Genomic DNA, 20,883 nt, shown 5'->3' on the forward strand with positions numbered 1-20,883 from the left:
CTTGTGCTGGATGTGGTTATGCTCCCTCTGAAGATACAGGCCAGCAGCTTCTGTACTTCTGGATTCAGCCCTGACCCTGGATGGTCAAGTTTCAGCTGTTAAATCTAGTGCTCCCAGCTGCACTTGTTCTTTGGGACATCTGACCTGGCCCCAATGACACATGCCTTAGTTATATCCTGACTGGATTACTGAACTGCACTCTGCACTCTACATTGGAGCTGCCTTTGAAAAGTGCTCCGCAGCTTCATAGCAGCCAGATGGCAAACGGATGTTGATGAGAGGCAACAGAACTCTTTTGTTGCAACAGCTCCACTGTCTGGTGATCTGTTAACAAGCACAATTCAAAGTCCTGGTTTTGACCTATAAAGCTCTATATGGCTTCAGCCCAAGTTATTTGAATTTTAAGGTATGCAGGAGAGACGCTTCTTTTTTGTCCAACTGCCTTCAGACGCACAGTCAATGAGAAAACAGAAGAAGCTGCTCCCACACTTTGGAAGTCCCTCCTCAGGGAAGCTAGGACAGTTCCTTCTTTGTTGTCCTTTCAGCTGCAGGTTCAAACTTTTCTTTTTCCAGCAAGCCTTTGGAAACGGATTTTGAACAAAGAACCTTTATGCGGCTGTACTGTTTTTAATCTTTGCTTTAACGTAAGATTTTTAACAGTTTTAATTAAATTGTTATTTAATACTGTTTTAACCTTAATTTTGTATGTTTTAACTATATGCGTTTTTATTGTATTCTATGTCTTTTTCTAAGCCACCTTGAGTCCCAATTAGGACATAAATGAAAGCAGGATGGCTTAGAAAAAAGCATAAAATAGAATAAAAACGCATATAGTTAAAACATACAAAATTGAATTCTGACTGATATCAACATTGGTTTCCTTCCTGTACCATCCAAGAATTCAAGGAGAGGGCATTCTATAACTGAAGTGCAAAAAGCTGAGAAAGCCATCTTGCTCACCTTCCCAGACCATATTTCCCCAAATGGTAAGGACATAGGAGGTCCCCTATGTACCTTTGTAGTTAAAGGTAATTTTTTTGTAGTTATAATTTCTATTTTTGGCAAAGAAAAATTCCCTTCCTTCTTCTCCACTGCAACGAAGGCTTTGCAACTGGAAACTGGCATCCTCTCTGCTTCTCCTTTGTTCCATACGCACTCATACAGACTTTCTTGTTTTTCTCAAAACAGGTGTGGATTTAATTTCTGGCAATCCTGGAGCAGTGCGATTTTAATTTCAAACGGAGTCATTCTTGACCCTACAAAATGAGGAAAAGGAATCTCGTCGCCTGGGAGTCAAATGCAACCACACTCATTTTTGCAGGCCTTGGGCTGATTCTAGATTCCCCCTCAGACACACACGCACTCAAAATCGAGGTAACAAAAAACCAGCTGCCTTTGGAAGTAGACTTTATATTTTAGAACAAGGTGCAGCCATAGATGTACATATGTCTTGTTCCTATCCCAAGCACCATTACAGAATCAGAAGCCGTCTTAAGAGTATTGTTATGGGCAGATGATACAGCCCCCAATGGTCCCAAGACAGGAAAAATGGCCCCTGGACCCAGTTTGCTCAGCTCTTCTCTTAACATAGGGGAGGCCTTCCCTGCCTTGCCACCACTAAATATTCATAAGCATTTATATTAGATAAAAGAAAGAAGAGCGATTTGAAGGGAAGATAGCAGGTGATTCAGACAACCTTTAAATTTCTGAGCTCTGGCACTTTCCTGATGAATCCAGCTCTGACTTGTGAACATACGATGATTTCCCTTTTCATATTGCAGTGTACAGAGAGAGAGATTTGTTAAGAAGTTTTCAAGAAGACTGGTGGTATGTAAAAATCTGAAGAACTACTGTGTAATGTACCTCCACGTTATACTCTCTGTATATAGTTTCACTGAAATTTCATTTCTCTGTTCAGTTTTAGTAGCTTCTATCGCCTGTCTTCCTGGTTTGATTAAATTTTAGTTTCTGTTTCTCTTCACTATTTGCATTCACTCCACAAAGGCCAGGAGCAGGTGTCTAATTGTACACACAGCTATTACATGATCTCTCTGAACACAAAAGAGAGCGGCAAGCCCAACAGTCCCTGCTAGGGAGATGACCAGCAAATAGGGAGCTTACAAGAGTTTAGTACCCAAACACTAAGTGCAAAAAGGAAAGAAATAACAAGGGGAGAACCAACCACGGATGAAGCAAAAGGAACAGCAAAGTACTAAACTACTTTGCAGATGGCAAAAAAACAAAACAAAACAAAAGATAAATCTGAGCTCCTTAAGAGAAGAGTCAGTTCATTCCTCTGGCTATTTGATTCGCTGGTAGAACTGGACAACAGCTTTTTCCTGGTCATATGTTTCAATGGAGCCATGGCGCAGCTTCCGGATTTCATGGATAGCATCAACACCAGTAATTTTTTGGGTCTTTACTAGGTAACAAGCTAGCATTGTTCCAGTTCGGCCAAATCCCAACAGGCAATGCACTGCCACAGCCTAAGAGAATACAACAAGAAGTTAGGGTGAAAACATAACCATTTACTACCTTTTATGTCTCAAAATACTTTCACAAAGTGTGTAAGAGAAGACCTTATGGATCAGACTAAACTTCATCAAACCAATCATGCCAAATGTTGCGAAGCAGTTAAAATTCAAAAAGGCTGTACCAAAAAGTTTGGAGAATATCTGGATGAAAGGTTGTAAAGTTTCTTTGCCCTCCAGCACTGGATATGTGGGGCTGAGAAAAAGAGGCAACCCAGGGGGGATGCTGTTAGTCACAGTATTGTGAATGACTGGATAAAATGAAATGAGGAAACAGTTTGACCTAATATGGCAGCTTCTTATGTTCTCCTAGTCTGACTGCATGTGACTGCCATTAGACCCAGTTCCTGGGGAGAGAACACCGCAGTGTGCCTGTTTTCTCTTCTCATTGACTTTCATGTTGGGGTAACTGTGACAAAATGTCAGTCAACATGTTTTTCTAGTGTGGACAAATTCTTTAATTGGAATTTAAACTTATAGAACTTCACCCATCGAGCTCATTTGGGGCTTAGTCTTCTGGGCATTTGTTACTTTTCCAAATTTTGAACAAAGCTCAAAAGGACATGCCATTTCAACAAATGCCAAGTGTACATTTCTAACACCTGTTTGATTGCCAAGGCCTTTTTTCCCTACAGTGGCCAATTTAAGTCAGACCTAGATTTTTCGGGCTATGTGGCCATGTTCCAGAAAAGTTTCTTCCTGACGTTTTGCCAGCATCTGTGGCTGGCTTCTTCAGAGAATACTTGCCTGTAAAAAGGTGTGTGTGTGTGTGTGTGTGTGTGTGTGTGTGTGTGTGTGTGTATGTATATATATATATATATATATATATATATATATATATGTATGCCTGGGAATGCAGGCATGATTTGCATGTGTATTGTTCTGTGCTGATGGCCAGCCTCAGGCTGGGAGGCTAATGCAAAAGAGGATTAGTGTCTGCTAATTGGTGATCATTATCTGCTGGGAAAGCCCCTGACTCTGAGTGGTTTCCCATTTGCATTTGCTGAGTCCTTATTTTGCCATTCCTCAGGACTGGTAGCCAAATTTTGTTCACTTTAAGGGTTTCTTCTTTCCGGTTGCAATTATCCAGCTGTTTGTGGATTTCAAAGGCTTCCCTGTGCATCCTGACATGGTAGTGGTTGGCATGGTCCAGAACTTCAGTGTTTTCAAACAGTATTTTATGCCCAGGATGGTTTGTGGCATGTTCTGCTACTGCTGATTTTTTTCTGGCTGGCCCATCTGCAGTGTCTCTCGTGTTCCTTCATTCTTGTTTGCACACTACGTTTGGTGGTCCCTATGTAGACTTGTCCGCAGCTGCATGGTATGCGGTAGACTCCTGCGGCTGTGAGAGGGTCTCTCTGGTCCTTGCCTGAGCGAAGCATTTGCTGGATTTTCTTTGTCGGTTTGTAAACCATTTGAAGGTTGTGCTTCCTCACCAGTTTGCCTATTCTGTCTGTGACTCCTTTGATGTATGGTAAAAAATAACTTCCCTTTAGGTATTCTCTAGGTTTTCCTTGGCCCGGCAGCCCTTCTGTCTGAGCTGGAATAACCATTCTCTGAAGATGCCAGCCACAGATGCTGGCGAAACGTCAGGAAGAAACTTTTCTGGAACATGGCCACATAGCCCAAAAAACCCACAAAAAACTAAAGTAGGAAAAAACTGAGCAGAATGAGAATCTATTCTTTCTCTGATACTTTAGAGAACTGCTGCCAGTCAGAATAGACAACACTTGTCCTGGGATAAAGCAATTTCCTCTACTGTAATACATGCTCAATTCTGAACAGGAATTACCTCCTTCTTGGCACCAGCATCTTCCACAATCTGCAAAAAGTCCTGGATCTGCTCATGCGAGGGTGGGCAGAAGTCTGCGATGCGCAGGCGGTGTACATGAATGCCAGGGCAGGTATCATGGTAAGGTGGGCTACGTTCCGTGAGAGAGACAAGGTGCCGGATACCATTCTCATACATATACTGGTAGTGTGCGGGCAACCGTGGCATGGCCAGCCCTGCCAACAGGCCTGGTGCTACCCAGGAGAAATTGGGTGGCACAGCAGACGCCATGAACCCTGTAACAAGAGAGGAGATGAGTTTCTTTCATCTGCATTCTGAAAGGTTGTTCTATGTGATAAATGGATGTTGTCCCTAAACTCTACCTTTATTCCTACGTTTGAACACCAATGGAGTTCAGCCACAACTAGATACTCCAACTGCAGACCCAAAGGATTCTGTGATCAGATTTACTACCTTGCCTGCCTGCCCACCAATATGTTTTAGGTTTTTGTTGGAATAAATGCTCTTAGAACAGAAGCAGTTGGAGAGAAGGTGGAACCTGAGCGTACCATGTGAAAAGAAAATAAAGCACAGAATGAGAGTTGTGCCAATGATCTCCATGTGTTTTTAGAGCAATCCCATGTGTTTTCACTGCAATAAAGTGGGCATGGTATCAGACCAAGTAAAAGGTACTAAAGCAAACAATGAAAAAAGGAATATTTTAAAAAAACATTTAAAAAGGAAATCTTCTCAGGGAGAGTTTTGAACCCTGGGAAACTGACTTTTCGTAAGCAAATGTATTGCTTTCACACATCAACACTAACAGATCAATATAAAGATATGAAAGACCTGGATCGCTTTGCCCAGCCTTTGGAAAATTTATGGCAAGGCAAGGGATGCTTCTAATACTGAGGCTAGATACCGCAAAAGTGAAAGGATAAAATGCAAAGTCCAACTAAATAACAGCAGTAAAACTTTTATGGAAAAAGTATGTAAACATAATGTACAAAATATATAAACATAATCCAAGTTTATACGCCAACTACGGAGGCAGAAGAAGAAATCAAAAGAGTCTACACAGCCACCCAGGAGAAAATTTAATCCAAAACCAGATATAGGCTATCGGAATCCAAAAATCATAGGCTATCAGAATCGAAAAATAGGAAACAAAGCAGAACTAAAGACTGTCAGAGAATTTGGCCTAGGATCAAGAAACAAAGCAGGCCAGTGAACTGTGTGAGGCCAACAGTTTATGCATTGCAAATATAGTCTTCAACGACAGAGATGACTCTATATGTGGACATGTATTGGTATTTATTGGCATTTACTGACATGGATATTTATTGATGTGGCCAGTACAGAAATCAATCAGAAATCAAGTACACTATGTAACTGCAAGACTAAGGGCCAAAACACACTGCAGAAATAATCCAGTTTGAGACCGCTTTAACTGCCCTGGCTCAGTGCTAGGGAATTCTGGGAACTGTAGTTTTGTGAGACATTTAGCCTTCTATCAGAGAGCTCTGGTGCCATAATAAACTACAATTCCCAGGTCGACAGTGGAACAAACTCCCTCGGAGTGTAGTGGAGTCTCCTTCTTTGGAGGTCTTTAAGCAGAGGCTAGATGGCCATCTGTCAGGGATGCTTTGATTTGGATTTCCTGCATGGCAGAATGGGATTGGACTGGATGACCCTTGGGGTCTCTTCCAACTCTATGATTCTATGGATTCCCTAGCACTGAGCCAGGGCAGTTAAAGCAGTCTTGAACTGGATTATGTTTGCAGTGTGTTTTGGACCTAAATTGAGGTTCTTAATGCTAGGAAAGGTGGAGGGCAGTAGAAAGGAAGACCACATACCTGATGGCTAGACTTTGCAGAACCGGAGCAGAGAGCTTGAGAATATCGGGTTTTGAAGGCTGCATCCACACTGCAGAAAGCATCCAAGTTGACAGGGTTTTAACTGCCATTGCTCAAAATTTATTACTATCATCATATATTTATATGGCACCATCCATATACATGGCGCTTTACAAACAGCTGCAGAATAAAACATTTATATACAATCAGTGCTGTATATAAGTGTCCATGAATATAAGTATCTGCGACTTCAAAATACAGTATTTTGAAAAAATCATAAATTCCATAAAGCAAACCTTGATTTTAGCATTCTATGTAAGTAATACCATTTTACTAAGCCACTGTATATTATAGGACTTAAGCCGCCACAGATTTTAGTATCCATGGAGGTCCTGGAACCAAATATACCTAGGGCCTACTGCACTATTCAATAATATAAAATACTAGAATACAACATTAAAATGAAAAAGGGGGGGGGGGGGGAACCACACACATACACAAACACAATGCAAAATCTACTAAAGATCTAAAATACTAACATTGTTGTATTTTGGGGGTTATAAGTCTTGTAAAGACATTTAGCCTTCCCAGTCAGATTGCTGGGGTGCCACAACAAATTACACTTTCCAGAACTCCATAGCACTGAGGCATGGGAGTTAAAAGTAGGAACCTGAGAGTATTTCTACAGTGTGGATGCAGCCTTGTGGAGGTGCCTCATTCACAAGTGTCCAAAACACACTGCAGAAATAATCCAGTTTGAGACCGCTTTAACTGCCCTGGCTCAATGCTAGGGAATCCTGGGAACTGTTGTTTTGTATGACATTTAGCCTTCTGTCAGAGTTCTGGTGCCATAATAAACTACAATTCCCAGGATTCCCTAGCACTGAGCCAGGGCAGGTAAAGCAGTCTCAAACTGGATTATTTCTGCAGTGTGCTTTGGACTGAGGACAACTTGAGGCCAGTTCATAACAATAACTCCCTCACGGTGACTCAGGTCCAAAACACACCGCAGAAATAATCCAGTTTGAGACCGCTTTAACTGCCCTGGCTCAATGCTCTGACAGAGAGAAGGCTCAATGTCTCACAAAACTATAGTCCCCATAAATATAAACTCATGCTTCTTAGTCCTGCTCAAAATGGAGGACATTTTGGAATTCCTCATGGATAGGAGGCTGAAATGGAGGACAGGTGCTGAAAAGGGAGGGTGTCTGGTCACCCTGGACCCTAAGGTTGTTTTTGCTCCACAACTTCCTTCAGAGAAGGTTTGCCCTGGACATCCTCTGAGGCTGTGTGACTTGCTCAAGTTGTTGTTGTTGTTGTTGTTGTGTGGCTTCAGTTCATTTCTGACTCATGGCGACCCTAAGGCCACCCTATGCCAGGGTCTTCTTGGCAGGCCTCTTCAGAGGGGGTTGCCATGGCCATCCTCTGAGGCTGAGAGAGTGTGGCCTGCCCAAGTTGTATGTCTTCAGGTCCTTTCTCACTGGTGGCGACCCTAAGGAGAACCTATCATAACAGGGTTTTCATCATGGCAAGTCTCTTCAGAAGGGGTTTGCCTTTGCCAGCCTCTGAGGCTGAGAGAGTGGCCCAGAGCTGCAGCCTGACACAGAAGGGGAGGGGATTCTGGGGGCTGTAGTTTGGGGAGACGTTTAGTAAAACTACACTTCCCAGAATCCCATCGCATTGAGCCGGAGCCAACCCACAGAGAGGAAAGGCAATGCTCTGGGTGGGGGCCAAGGCGAGGCCTAGCCTCAGCTCTCCTCCCTCAGGGCCCACGAGGAGCAAGGAAGGAATACCTGAGAGGAAGGGAAAGCCTAGGCTGAAAGGCCTGAGCCGCCGCCGCCGCTGAGGCAAGAAGCCTCCTCTCCTTGACTCCTTGCTTTCGCTTTAGCCAGGCTCCTCCTTTTTGTCCCAGGCGCCATTCCACCTGCGGCCACGAGGGGGAACCCTAGGGCTGCATCCACACTAAGGAAATAACCCGCTTTGGCACCGCTTTAACTCTTTAACTCATATATTTGGGAATATGGTCCTTCATTGACCACAATAAAACGATTGGTTGTATGTATGTATTTTACTGGGTTGTATTCCCACCTCAATCCATCTGGGAGAGGGAGGCGGGAAAATATAAACACATTATTATTATTATTATTATTATTATTAGTTATAATCAAAATGGAGGACATTTTGGACAGTTTGAAATGGAGGGCATGTCCTGGAAAAGGAGGATGTCTGGTCACCCTGGTCCCTAAGGCAATCCTATCCCAGGGTTTTCTTGGCATGTTCCTTCAGAGGAGGTTTGCCATGGCCATCCCCTGAGGCTGAGAGAGTGTGCCTTGCCCAGTGGGTTTTCATGGCTGGGTGGGAATTCAAACCCTGCCCTCCTGTCACAGACCAACACTCAAAAGGTTTGTGCCATGCGTTGTGTGAATTGCATACTGTTTTTGCAAAGGAAGTGCTGCCAAGTTTACAATCTCAAGCAAAGAACAAGAGTCTGCTGCCTAAAGGAACCCCTGAGCCGGCATAATGATTTCTTCACAAACATCTGGACGAATTAGGACCAAATTTGGAGGGCATGTTTGCAAAAGCAATGGCGACAATACACAGAAGAACCATATATGAAAAAAAATGGGAAAGAAGAAACTTGGGAAGATGGACCCCAATTTTTGAAGTAAAAGCCAAACCCCTCATTCCTCTTTTGTCTAAAGAACTGTAGTGTCTGCTGCTCAGTCACTTCACTCCCTTTGCAGAGCTCAGGCAATGTTTAAAATGCTATTGCTTGTATGCGTATATACAGTTGACCCTTCACATTTGCGGGTTTGACTTTTGCAGATTTGATTATTCACTGATTTGATTCATATGTTCTCCCTACGAAGGTCTAAGTCCTCCAGCACAATTCTGCCAAAAGTTGACCACAAAGTTGTGCTGGAGAACCTAGAAGTTCCTAGAGAAAAGACTTCTATGATCAACCTTGGGCAGATGTTGGCCATACAATTGCACTGGGGGGTCTGGAGGTGTTTTCTCAGGTAAAAAGAATAGTGGTTTTTTTATTTGCAGTTTTTCCACATTCATGGGGTTGTTCATGCCTAACTCTGGCAAATGTGGAGGGGCCACTGTATGTGTATGTAGAGAGAGAGAGAGAGAGAGAATAACCTTGTGGATTCAATAGATTACCATTTTCAGGATGAAGCACCCACCTTGACGCATGGTCCATGAGCCTATGATGGAAATGAAACCTGCTCCTTTCCCCCGGGACTGGAAATTTTCAGTTCTTCTCTCAGAAATTACTAAAAGAAAAAACTGTGTACTTTTTGTAGCCTCACAAACAACTAGCTTGTTTTTATTTTATTTCTTCATAAAAGCTGAGATTCCTACAGTGCTGGATATGATGCTCAAACAGTACCAATGATAGAATTAGATTGGCTTACAAAACGTTATCCATTCCAAGCAGTAGCTTTCTCATAGAATAATCACGTGAGTCATAATGGAAATGCCAAGTTATATCCAGGTAATTGCAAACTGCTTCCCTAAACTAAGGAGCTGTAGCTCAGTGATAGAGTCCCTGCTTTCCAAACAGAAGGTTCCCAGTATATCCATGGCATTTCCAGGTAAGAATAGGAAAGAGCTGTTTCTGAAATATGGGAGATAACATATCAATAGTCTGTTCCTGGAGATGTCAGAGATGGTTAGTTGCCTTGATTACGTACCTTTTGGATTACTGTAACACACAGCTGTCTTTGGAAACTGTTCAGAAGCTTCAGCAGATCCAAAATGATGCGGCCAGAGAGCTGACCAGGGCTGGTAACAAGGAAGATATCACTCCTTTTCAAAAACAGCTTCACTGATTCATTTTCAGATACAATTCAAAGTGTAAATTATGACCTATACAGATTAGGTCCAGACTATTTGAAAGCCTATACCCCTAATATGAGCCTACCTGAGTTTTAAGATCCTTTTTCTCATGTTCATCACTCCCACAGGTACATTTGGAGAGGACATGGGAGAGTGGCTACTCCCTGCATGGAAATCGCTCTGGCACTGAAGACTAGGCTGTTCCGTCCCTGCTCTCTTTTCACTGGTAAATTAAAAACCTTTTTAATTGAACAAGCATTTGGTGGATAATTGTGTGTGTGCACATGTGTGTGTACCTTCAAATTGTATGTCAACTTACCCTATGAATTTCACAGGGTTTTCTTAGGCAAGAAATACTCAAGAGGTGGTTTTGCCACACACAAAGACACAAGAGCATGAAAGGTCTTTAATGGAAGGATGTGTCTGTGCTGTTTTTGCTATGTTTTTAAAATGATTTTACATTGTTTTAAAGTACTGGTATTTTAATATGATAGTTTATTTATTGGTTTTTAACTTTTTTATGATAGATTTTCATTTCTTGCTTTACATTGCTTCAATTAGTGTTGGGTCCCATTTTGGAGAAAGGTGGGCTATCAGACAAACAAAGTCACTCACTAGCTGTGGATATGGTCACAGAATTACCTCTCCGAAAGCTAAATGTAATAGCCCAATCCTAGATTATGGTTACCACTCTGCACATGGAGGGAGGGTTAAAATTAGGCTAGTAAGAGCTTTCCAGATGGTCCAGATAACTCCCCTTAATATGGCCTAAGAGTGACACTTTCATTCACAGGCAGGGACCCTTATGTCTCTATTGACAAGCAGATATTACAATTCTTGGCGTGGGGTGGATTTTTATTTTGTTTTGGGCTGTTATCTACCACACAGATATTATGAGAAAAGCAAAGAGAAAGTGTCCAAGATGCCAGCTTGATGTCCATTTACCTGCTGATGCTCGGGAGCCTCCATTCGGGCTTAAATGGCTAAAGTCCCTGTACAGGTTTTATGTGGATGAGTTTAGGAGGCTCCCTGACTCTTTCCCACCCACTCTGTCCATCTGTCCATGAATTTCACTCAGTGTCACAAAAGCACTTCCTCCACATCGCTATCGAAAGAGGACAGCCCTGAAAATAAAAGAACATTAGAAGAGACAATTCAAATCTAAACAACCTGCTTAACCAGGTATTCAAGAGTACAAACTTGGTACACACCTGGCCTTGCTTTCTCGCACTGGAATGAAATGCAAGAAAACACCTCTGGCAGAGAATCATACAATCATAGAGTTAGAAGAGACCCCAAGGGCCATCCTGTCCAACCCCCTTCTGCCATGCAGGAACTCTCAGCATCCCCGACAGATGGTCATCCAGCCTCTGTTTAAAGACTTCCAAAGAAGGAGACTTCACCACTCTCCAAGGCAACATATTCCACTGTCAAACAGCCCTTACTGTTAGGAAGTTCCTCCTAATGTTGGGGAGAAATCTCTTTTCCTGAAGCTTGCATCCATTGTTCAGGTTCCTGTTCTCTGGAGCAGCACAAAACAAGCTTGCTCCAGCCTCAATATGACAGTCCTTCAAATATTTAAACAGGATTATCATATCACCTGTTAACCTTCTCTTCTCCAGGCTAAACATCCCCAGTTCCCTGAGTCTTTCCTTGTAGGACATGGTTTCCAGACCCTTCACCATTTTAGTCGCCCTCCTTTGGACACGCTCCAGTTTCTCTACATCCTTTTTGAATTGTGGGGCCCAGACCTAGACACACTATTCCAGGTGGGGCCTGACCAAAGCAGAATAGAGTGGCACTATGACTTCCCTTGATCTAGACACTATACTTCTATTGATGCAGCCTAAAATGTGAAAGCAAGTTTGTCTGTATGTTTTGTGGATTTTAAAATATAAATAGACCAAATTTTGATGGGCAAAGAAACTGTATGAAGAAACTAACAGCAGCAAAGTAAAAAGAGGCATCACAAAAATTCAGATTGAGGGTGACTGCTCCCATCATGGTAGCAACTACAGCCAGCAAACAGCAATGACTTGACCACAAGACTAAAAAAAAATCCACTTCATTGTGGCCGCATGAGTGGGAATTGCATGAGGCGAGTGTGACAGGAAATCTGTCCAAAAATTCAGAATTTCCTAGAGATCCTGGAAGGCTTTCCTAGGGACCTCAGGATTAGGCTGGAACATCTTCTGAACATTGCTACCTTAGGACAGATGAGTAGCAGTATGGTGTCCATCTCCCCACTTTCCCGGCCCCTGACTCACCCGTTTCCAGGGCATCCTCTTCTCCAGTGAAGAGTTCATTCTGTTCTTCCTCCTCCAAGAATGAGAAGTTTTCTGGAGGCCACCGAAGCTCTCCACTTTCAACTTCCTCCCCTTCGCTGGGTTCTACTACAATGGATGGTAGGCGAGCTTTCCCAGACCATGGCTCTTCATATTGGTTTACATAGAGGTGCCTTTCCGGAAACTTGCATATATTTTCACACTGTTTCTCATATGGCAAACCACAGTATTTCCCTCCACGTGAGGCTTCTGTGGACTCTCGGATGCACATTTCCTCACAGGACAGCTCAGCCGGGTCCCTGCATGTCTCCTCGCTGGGGAACGCCTCACACAGCTCCAAGGAAGAGCTCCCAAAGGGATATGTCCCCTGGGGCTGGGCCTGTGCCAGGGCTGGGAATTGCTGGGAACAAAAGAACAGAAGAGACAGCTTCAGATCAACGAAACTGACAGGCAATTCACACAAGACCATTTTGGGAAGAGATGGGGGACTAGCAAACTTTCAATTATAACACAGAAAGTTTCAGATTACCAATAGACGAAACTATCATTAATTAATGTTAATTTAAATCAAATTTTAAGTCTTATTCTGAATTTCATAAATTTTTCCACTTTTTGTTCTGCCCTATGGAAAACAAATGTTTCTTAAAATTAATAAACTCCTGCTCACTAAATGATTGAAATGCTGAAACACAGATGCCTTGTTTTCAGCTAGTAGGTACAGTAACATCCTGAAGAATGGCGCCCATCGCCAAAGTAATGAACTTGCTTGTGAACACTTATAGATTAAGTCGAAGGCTTTCGTGGCCGGCATCCATAGCTTTTTCTGTGTGTTTTTGGGCTATGCGGCCATGTTCAAGAAGAGTTTATTCCTGACATTTTGTCAGCAGCTGTGGCTGGCATCTTCAGAGAATGTTGTCACAGAAGCCAGCCACACAAATATATCCAATTCTCTTCCATGCCAACATTCTCTGAAGATGCCAGCCACAGATGCTGGCGAAACATCAGGAATAAACTCTTCTAGAACATGGCTACATAGCCCGAAAACACACACAAAACTTTTAGATTAAACTGCTGCGTGGGTGGATAAGAGAAGTCAATCAAGCTGTATGAGGGGTATCTAGTCTTTTAAGATGGACAAAGTATTTAATGGGGCATCTTGGTCTTACCAGGCTAGTTAGAGAAGGTACTTGTACAGGACTGTCCTCCCTGGCTGAGATCCACTGCATTTCTTGGTCAACATTTGGACCTCCTTCCTCACACACGGCTGGATTCAGATTCTGTGTTGCCATCTGGCATGGAGTGCACACCTCTGCAGACGTCTCAGGACCCTCGCAGCACCTCATCATTTCTGTCATGATAGCATCTGTGAGGCAATGGAGATGGATGCGTCCTGTCTTGGGCAGGGGACATAGGAGGAAGGGGGGCAATATTAGTAGTAATACTAGTATGTTACTTGTTTATATCCAACAATGATGGGACTCGAGATTAAAAGTCATGTAAAGACATTACATCTAAACATTCTTTTAAAAACAATTTGTAAAATTAAAACTATTTAAAGTCCAGAAGTTGGAAGAGGCAACAAGGTTTTAGATCTGTCAACAAGCTGCTTTAGATCTGATCCCAACCAACAGTTAATAGGGTGCAAGTGGTGGGATTCTTAGGTGGGAGTGATCATGTTCTCCTGGAGTTTGTAATACAGAGGAAAGTGGAAGCCAAGCGTAATCAGAAACACATTCTAGACTTTAAGAAATCTGATTTCAATAAACATAGGGAAACAGTGGATGTGAGTCCGTGGTCAAGAATACTGATAGAGAAGGAAGACCATGATGGATGGGAAATTCTTCAGTCAGATATTAAAGGCACATTTTGAAAAAGTTTCAGTGAGGAGGAAAAATGGGAGTTGCCTAAAGAAACCAGGATGGATTTCGAAAGAACTTTCAACTAAGTTAAGATTTAAAAGGAACGTGTACAATGTGGTGTAGTGGTTTCAGCACTTGACTGTGATTCTGGAGACCAAGCTTCGAATCCCAGCTCAGCCATGTAAACTGACTGGGCGACCTTGGGCAAGTCACACTCTCTCAGCTTCAGAGGGTGACAATGGCAACCCCTCTCTGAAGAAACATGCCAAGAAAACCCTATGATAGGTTCGCCTTAGGCTAGGGTCACTATAAGGACCCTATAGGGTCGGGAATGACTTGAAGGCAAAAACAACAGCAATAGCAAAAGGAAAAACAAGGAAATGGTAGGAACATGCGTGGAGAAGGTGGAGAAGTGCTAACAGGGGGACAGAGAAAAGGCAGAACTACTCACCTTTCTTTGCTTTGGACTGCTCCCAAAACAAAAGCAGTATTCAATCTGGAAAAAATGGAACAGATGATGCAGTAGGGCAAATGGTGGACAGAATAGATACAGGAATACTTGACTACTCTAAATAGATTAAAGTCTTCAGGGCCAGATGAACTACATTCAAGAGTATTAAACGAACTGGCAGAAGTAGTCTTGGCATCACTAGCAGTAATCTTTGAGAAATCCTAAGGACTTCCAGTTGGCTATAGTAGCATGTTGAGAAGTGCCTTGGACTGGATAGCCTTTGTGGTCTCTTCCAACTCTGTGATTCTAAAATACACTTTCTCGTGAAATCCCTTGGTGCTACATTTCAATTCCCCGAAAAGTATGATATTTTAAATGTAACATCAATATGCTAAAATTCAGACGTAACCACGTTGTGTAAAAATGTTAAATGCCAATTTAATCACGGTACTTTTCTGAAAGACGGCAATACACATTTTTCTGTCTCCAGCAGTAGATTAAATCTCCCACTTTGAAGACTGTAAGAGATGGGTTCAGTTCAATGGAGCTCAAAATACAGAACCATCTATGGGACTGAAGTGGGCAGGGAACATGCATGTAGCAGGGTGGCAGCTTAGCTTATGTAGGAAACTATATAAACATCCATTTCACTGTGCCCATGAAAGAATATTCCATAATAGCTTGTGCACAAGAATTTCAGTTTGTTCCGCTGTCCCCACTTTGGGATGTTCAGAAACATTGCTGTCATCTTTGACTGGCATTGGAGAACTAGTGAGGGGTATGGTAAAAAGGATTAGAGACAGATGTGCCCACCATCCTGCCTATTCTAGGAGCTAAGAGATCCCGGAGGTGCTCTAAAGTGATTTGTACTTGCATCCAGATAATCCGCCCGCTACAAAAACAACATCCCCCACCAACACAGATATCATATTTGGGGCAAAGGCCCAGAGTGGCATGGCTTTCAGTCACGTCGGAATAAATAAATAAATAAATTATTATTGTTGTTGTTATTTTATATTCCACCTTTTCCTTGCGGAAGTCTTTGCATTATGGAAAGCAGCCGTTCACTGAGATCTTTCTTATAATTTAATATCCGAGACAACGTTTCGATCGCCTTCAGACACCAACAGAGGCAAATTCTGTTTTATATAAGCTCCAGTCAGACTCAGCTCAAGAGGGAGATCAACAACTCATCAGAAACCCAGGTGTATACCAGTCAAGATGCATATTTACAAAGGTGTTCTGAGTTTTTGCTTGTTTGTTTGTCATGTGAAGTAGAAAGTCTCACAAGTATCTCTTCCTACACATTCCTTCACCAAAAAAAAACACACCAAAAAGGGGCCTATGTTGCTTCACTTTGCTTCAGGATGGAGTCCACTGTAGCCCCAATTTATAGTTCACAGGCCTTGTGTTCCAGAGGTCAGACTCAGAGACATCATCAGAGTAGCAAAAAAAATAAAAATCATTATATTAAGGAATAATAAAGAATCCTGTGGTACTGTAAAGATGAATGCATGCTTTCATGAATTACTAACTCCGTTCATCAGATGCTTGTAAAAAAGCACAGGTTCTGAAAGCAGTCCCAGGCTCTAAGAAAGTCACAGCCACATTACACGGTTTACCTGGTGGTTCGACTCAGTCATTTTTCTTTTTTTATATTAAAAAAGGACATAAAATAACATTGGAGTTAATCTTCTGTCATCCATACTCTTTTTACATTCATAGATTCTTTCCCATTCATTGGCTTCCCCAAGCAGGTTTTGACGCTTAGTTTATACAATTTTAATGTCTCTTACTGCATGCTTAAAACTGATTCTATCACCATTCTAAAGTCATTTACAGATAACATAGCTTTTTGTGGGTTTTTCAGGCTATGTGCTTGGTTCTGAAAATGCCGGTCACAGATGCAGGAGAAACATCAGAGATAAATTCTTCCAGAACATGGGCACATAGCCCGAAAAACCCACAAAAAAACTATGGATGCTAGTTCTGAAAGCATTCAACTTTTCATACTTATTTTTGAATAAATCCAAATTGTTTTTAGTGAGAATTATGGTTTTTACTTATACTGAAGCCTGTCTGATCTTCTAGTTATTTCTCTTCTAATTTTGTCAGATTTTTTAGTGATGATCATCATTTTATCTTTGTTTATTTTGAGGCCCGAAAACTTTCCAAAAATTGAGAGACTTTTGTTTAATGTTTATCTGCTTTCCAGAGGTTCTTCTAATGATATTGCTAAGTTCCTTAGGGTCTGGCATGGCTGCAGCAGTTCTCCCCCATGACACTGGGTCTTACCAACCTCAGTGATGCCACTGTTCCTTAGCCAAACCAGTCTGTGAAATCTTGGAGGGTATGGTATCACTTGCTATGTTCCCATGCATTAAAAAAAATTATTAACATCACAGAAGCGGGGCAGAAAATGAAGTTGGCAGCTTGAATAACTAAACTGAATGCAGATGTGGAAAGATTAGGTTGCTAGCAAATTCCAGGGGGTTTCCAGAGCTTGTGCTGGTCATGCTGGGTGTGGGACTGTCAGAGCTGTAGTCCAAAAGAGTGAATTTTCTAAACTGGGAAGTTTTTAGGTAGTCAGCACAACTAAAGTAGCATCATTCAGTATTCGCCAGACCTTATTCGTACTAAAATGTTATTGTTGTTTAGTGTATTCAAGTTGTTTCCAACTTATAGCAACCCTAAGGCAAACTTATCACAGGGTTCTCTGGGTCTCAGAGTGTGTAACTCACCCAAGATCACCTAGTTTTCACAGCCAAGTGAGAAATCAAACCCAGCGTTCAAACCACTGCTCAGTATTATTTGCTAGAGATCAAATCAGTTTACCACTAAAAATATGGCTCCTACAAAATCTCCTGATTGTTTCTGGGATTGTAGGGAGGGCTTGAGCTGAAGAGCCTCCTCCTAACCTGGATGAAGGTGTGCCACCTTGCAAAAACATGCTGCCTCCTGGAGCCAAGCCGGGGACTCCCCAGCTTTTTGTCCCACAACAGACTGACAGTGTGCAAGAGAGACAGAGACTTCAGCAAGTGCAGATGGACATCAGAAGACAACAAAACCCTCTCCAACACCTACCTTTCCTCCCACCTCTGCTCTCACCTTGGACTTTGGGGTGAGTCTTCTTCCTATTCTCAGGGCTCATCTTCCTTCGCTCTGCCAGTGGAATTGGATGTGGAAGACTAGTCTGAGCACCTGGGCTGCAAAAGAATAACAAAACAGACAGGGGTCAGAGGGAAAGGAGGGCTGGTCTGAACTGGGGTGAGGTTACTGCAGGACAGGATGGTGCGATTAGCCATCCACTCCCTGGATATTAATCACCCTATGAGCTCATGGAAAATGCAGAGTACAGCTAATAAGCTCAAGGGAAAGGAGGAGGTTGCCACAGGATTCGCTTGTAGGGCAGGGTATCTTAAGTAAAGAAGTGACTTACTGAAAACAGGACAGGGTCACATCAGGATGGATATGTATGTATGTATGTATGGGGAAGAAATCTAATTTACGCTTCTGTGGTTGCCAAACAGCTCTGCTCTGGCCTGTGCCTGTGTTTTTAATCAGCAGGTGAGACTCTTAACCGTTATAAGGATAAGGAAGAAGCATTCAGGGATGGCGGATGGTTCCCATGGCAGTACAATCTTTTAATCTCTAAAGAAGCTATCCAAGCTGCTGGGCTTATTTTAGAGATCGGATTCTAAGGCCTGTTCCAGACTGCCAAAATAAAGCTGCTTCGGGTCTCTTTGGAGGTATGCTGTTTAAATGATGCATGGGGTCCTAAGAGTCCGGAGGTCGCGCCAAAACCACATTCCGTTCCTAAGCACTGGAGTGCAGCTTTGGTGCAGCTTCCGGATTCTTAGGATGCATGCATCATTTAAACAGCATACCTCCAAAGAGACCCAAAGCAGCTTTATTTTGGCAGTCTGGAACAGGCCTAAAACACTGACAGCTCCTTTTGAAGTCTAGACCAAAACCTGCAGCAGATTCACTCTTCCACTCTCATGGAAGCTACCTGCTGCCAGTGAAAACATTATAAACTGCTTAGGTTTACAAGTCATACTCAGTTGTTAAAAGTAAAGGAACAGAGGGTATTGAACTATTTGGATATTCTATAACTTGGGTGTGGAAACAAAGGACTTCTCTCACATCCTCCCCAACATATTGCCCTGGCTGATGAGAGAGAGAGGAGGACCCTTTCAGCAGACCTCAGATGACATATATAGGGAGAAGCATTGCTTCAAGAGCTAAGATCCCAATCTATTCAGGCCTTAAATGTCATTATGAGAACCTGGGTATTGGTAGCTGGTGCAACTTCTATAAAATTGGCATGTTATGCTTTCTGTATGATGTTCCAGTCAAGAGACATTTTGCTACATTTTGCAGTTTCTGAGACTAAGTGCAGGGCAACACAAAATACATTGCTGTACAGCATCCATGCTTTAATGTCTATCACTTACAGAGCCTTAGCTGACAGAGAGAAGTAGAGCTCAGTGTCATCAAACCAATCAAACTTGGTAGAGTTAGAACCAGGAGGGAGAGATAGGAGCTTGCAGTTTCCAAATGTAGCTGGACTACATCCTTCTGAGCACCATCTTGCATGCCCAGTGGCCAAGGATGACTGGAATTGTAATCCAGCAACATCTTGAAAGCTACAAGCTGACTCTGGACGGAGGAGGAACATCTCCTTTTCATGGTGATCTGGACCTTCAAATAGACAGGAATCTGGAGGAAGCCAGCCACAGCGCCACACTTGACTATGGGACCAAACAGGCAGGCCAGAATAAAGCTGCTTTGGGTCAGTTTGGAGGTTTGCTGTTTAAATGATGCATGCATCCTAAGAGTCCGGAAGCCATGCCAAAACCACGCTCCAGTCCTATGGACCCAATTAGATGTCTTTGTACTATAAGACCCAGTTTCCCTCCTTCAGGTTGGAGAGTGGCATACTCACCGCTCAGGACACTTGCTTTCCTTGGCAATCCTGGTGCTAAATGGATGTGTGATCGTCCCATCCGTGACAAGCCCTCGCGGCAAATTGCAGGCAAGTGGCGCAGGTATGTGCCATGGGCCACAACCTCTGGAAAATCTGACGGGTCCAGCAGTGGCTTGAGTTCCAGTTCAGACACCTGGCGCAGATGGAAATAGCTGGAACACCTTAATGTTTTCCTATTTCCAATTTCTCCCCTCCCTTCTATAAAAAAGAATCTTGGCTATAACTACAGATGTGGATGAAATACAGTGAGGAAAATGCAACATCCCAGGTGGAAGGACAATTTTAATTCTGCCCATAGTTTACAATAGAAGGGCAACCATGCCTACAATCTGAGACATGCCTTGCTTTCTGTGCTCCCCATCTTTGAAAGCTGAGATTACTGCACAAGGAGCTAGCAATGGAATTGAAGTGGCTCTTGCCTTGCAAAGGCCATCCAATCCAATCTCATTCTGCCATGCAGGAACTCTCAATCAAAGCACCCCTGACAGATCACCATCCAGCCTGTTAAATGCTTTGATTGAGAGTTCTTGCATGGCAGAATGGGGTTGGACTGGATGGCCCTTGGGGTCTTTTCCAACTTTATGATTCCATGATTCTATGGTGTCCCATCCACCCAGCTGCTCAACAATCTCCCTTCGTGAGCTGGCTGAGTTGGTCTCTGCAGTGGCCTTGGAGTCCCCCTCCACGGTGCACTATGCACAACAAAACCAAAAAAGGGAACCCCTCCCTTATGGAGCTGAAGATCACAGTAGGCACCTCTCTTGGGGGTGATGGAGGGGGAGGAAGGAAGAAAGGAAAGAGAAAGAAAGATAGATGAAAGGAGGGAGAGGAGGGGAGGGGAGGAAGGAAGGAAGGAAAGAAAGAAAGAAATAAAGAATGTAAGAAAGAAAGATTAAAAAAAGGGAAGGAAGGAAGCAAAAAAGGGCCTTACCTTGGAGGAATTCCCAGATTGTCATCCTCCTGTTTGGAGCCTCTGAAACAGGAAATGATGGTCTTCTTGGCCGCCTTGAGCTTTTTTTTGGTTCTCTGCAAAGAAGACAGATAAATGAAAGTTAGAGAAAGAATGACGAGATCCATGGTCCCAGTGGTCACTGCACAAAGCCCCCCTCCCCCCGCTTGACCTCTCCTCCTCCAAGTCCTGGCCAGGGGGCCACTCAGTCTGAAGAGCCTCCTGACAAAGGACATGGTGCTACCAAGCCAATGTGCCCATAGGGCAATGGTCACTAACTGAGGCTGCACTGGCATCAGCTGGATTCAGAATTGCTTTGTCTCTGGGGTGACTGTAATCAAAACA

The 20,883-nt window shown here is 43.0% G+C and overlaps 2 protein-coding genes across 7 annotated transcripts; both read right to left on the reverse strand.

The window, feature by feature from the left end:
• Window positions 1–1,394: 1,394 nt before the first annotated feature.
• On the reverse strand, window positions 1,395–8,034 carry LOC149301972 (dual specificity protein phosphatase 23-like). 2 transcript variants are annotated; one of them, XM_089483550.1, is made up of 4 exons: window positions 7,952–8,034; window positions 6,159–6,228; window positions 4,324–4,598; window positions 1,395–2,486 (listed from the first exon to the last, which is right to left on the reverse strand). In XM_089483550.1, the coding sequence occupies exons 3-4, from the start codon at window positions 4,591–4,593 to the stop codon at window positions 2,301–2,303; spliced, it is 456 nt and encodes a 151-aa protein (XP_089339676.1). In that variant the 5' UTR covers window positions 4,594–4,598; window positions 6,159–6,228; window positions 7,952–8,034; the 3' UTR covers window positions 1,395–2,300. The 2 variants fall into 2 exon arrangements, with proteins under 2 accessions (XP_089339676.1, XP_089339677.1); XM_089483551.1 differs by having other exon boundaries at window positions 6,159–6,338; window positions 7,952–8,004.
• A 2,445-nt stretch (window positions 8,035–10,479) lies between these two features.
• Window positions 10,480–20,699, reverse strand: LOC149301973 (uncharacterized). Of its 5 annotated transcripts, XM_089483320.1 has the most exons (7): window positions 20,521–20,699; window positions 19,548–19,722; window positions 17,708–17,805; window positions 14,600–14,644; window positions 13,456–13,683; window positions 12,272–12,689; window positions 10,480–11,128 (listed from the first exon to the last, which is right to left on the reverse strand). In XM_089483320.1, the coding sequence occupies exons 5-7, from the start codon at window positions 13,642–13,644 to the stop codon at window positions 11,085–11,087; spliced, it is 651 nt and encodes a 216-aa protein (XP_089339446.1). In that variant the 5' UTR covers window positions 13,645–13,683; window positions 14,600–14,644; window positions 17,708–17,805; window positions 19,548–19,722; window positions 20,521–20,699; the 3' UTR covers window positions 10,480–11,084. The 5 variants fall into 5 exon arrangements, with proteins under 5 accessions (XP_089339446.1, XP_089339448.1, XP_089339445.1 ...); XM_089483322.1 differs by lacking the exon at window positions 19,548–19,722 and having other exon boundaries at window positions 13,456–13,679; XM_089483319.1 differs by lacking the exon at window positions 19,548–19,722.
• Window positions 20,700–20,883: the final 184 nt, after the last annotated feature.

This window comes from Sceloporus occidentalis, unplaced genomic scaffold (genome assembly GCF_023333645.1).
Source record: "Sceloporus occidentalis isolate IW3139 unplaced genomic scaffold, rSceOcc1.0.p SCAF_20, whole genome shotgun sequence".
Taxonomy (NCBI): Eukaryota; Metazoa; Chordata; class Lepidosauria; order Squamata; family Phrynosomatidae; genus Sceloporus; species Sceloporus occidentalis.

What these genes read in the sequence shown, in the direction of transcription:
- LOC149301972 (XM_089483550.1), bottom strand. Translation starts at nt 4,593, where the DNA reads ATGGCGTCTGCTGTGCCACCCAATTTCTCCTGGGTAGCACCAGGCCTG. An exon ending in ATGCTGGTGCCAAGAAGGAG is followed by an intron (nt 2,487 to 4,323) that starts GTAATTCCTGTT and finishes GTATTCTCTTAG; the next exon opens with GCTGTGGCAGTGCATTGCCT.
- LOC149301973 (XM_089483322.1), bottom strand. Translation starts at nt 13,644, where the DNA reads ATGACAGAAATGATGAGGTGCTGCGAGGGTCCTGAGACGTCTGCAGAG. An exon ending in TACCTTCTCTAACTAGCCTG is followed by an intron (nt 12,690 to 13,455) that starts GTAAGACCAAGA and finishes TTTTGTTCCCAG; the next exon opens with CAATTCCCAGCCCTGGCACA. An exon ending in AGAGGATGCCCTGGAAACGG is followed by an intron (nt 11,129 to 12,271) that starts GTGAGTCAGGGG and finishes TTTTATTTTCAG; the next exon opens with GGCTGTCCTCTTTCGATAGC.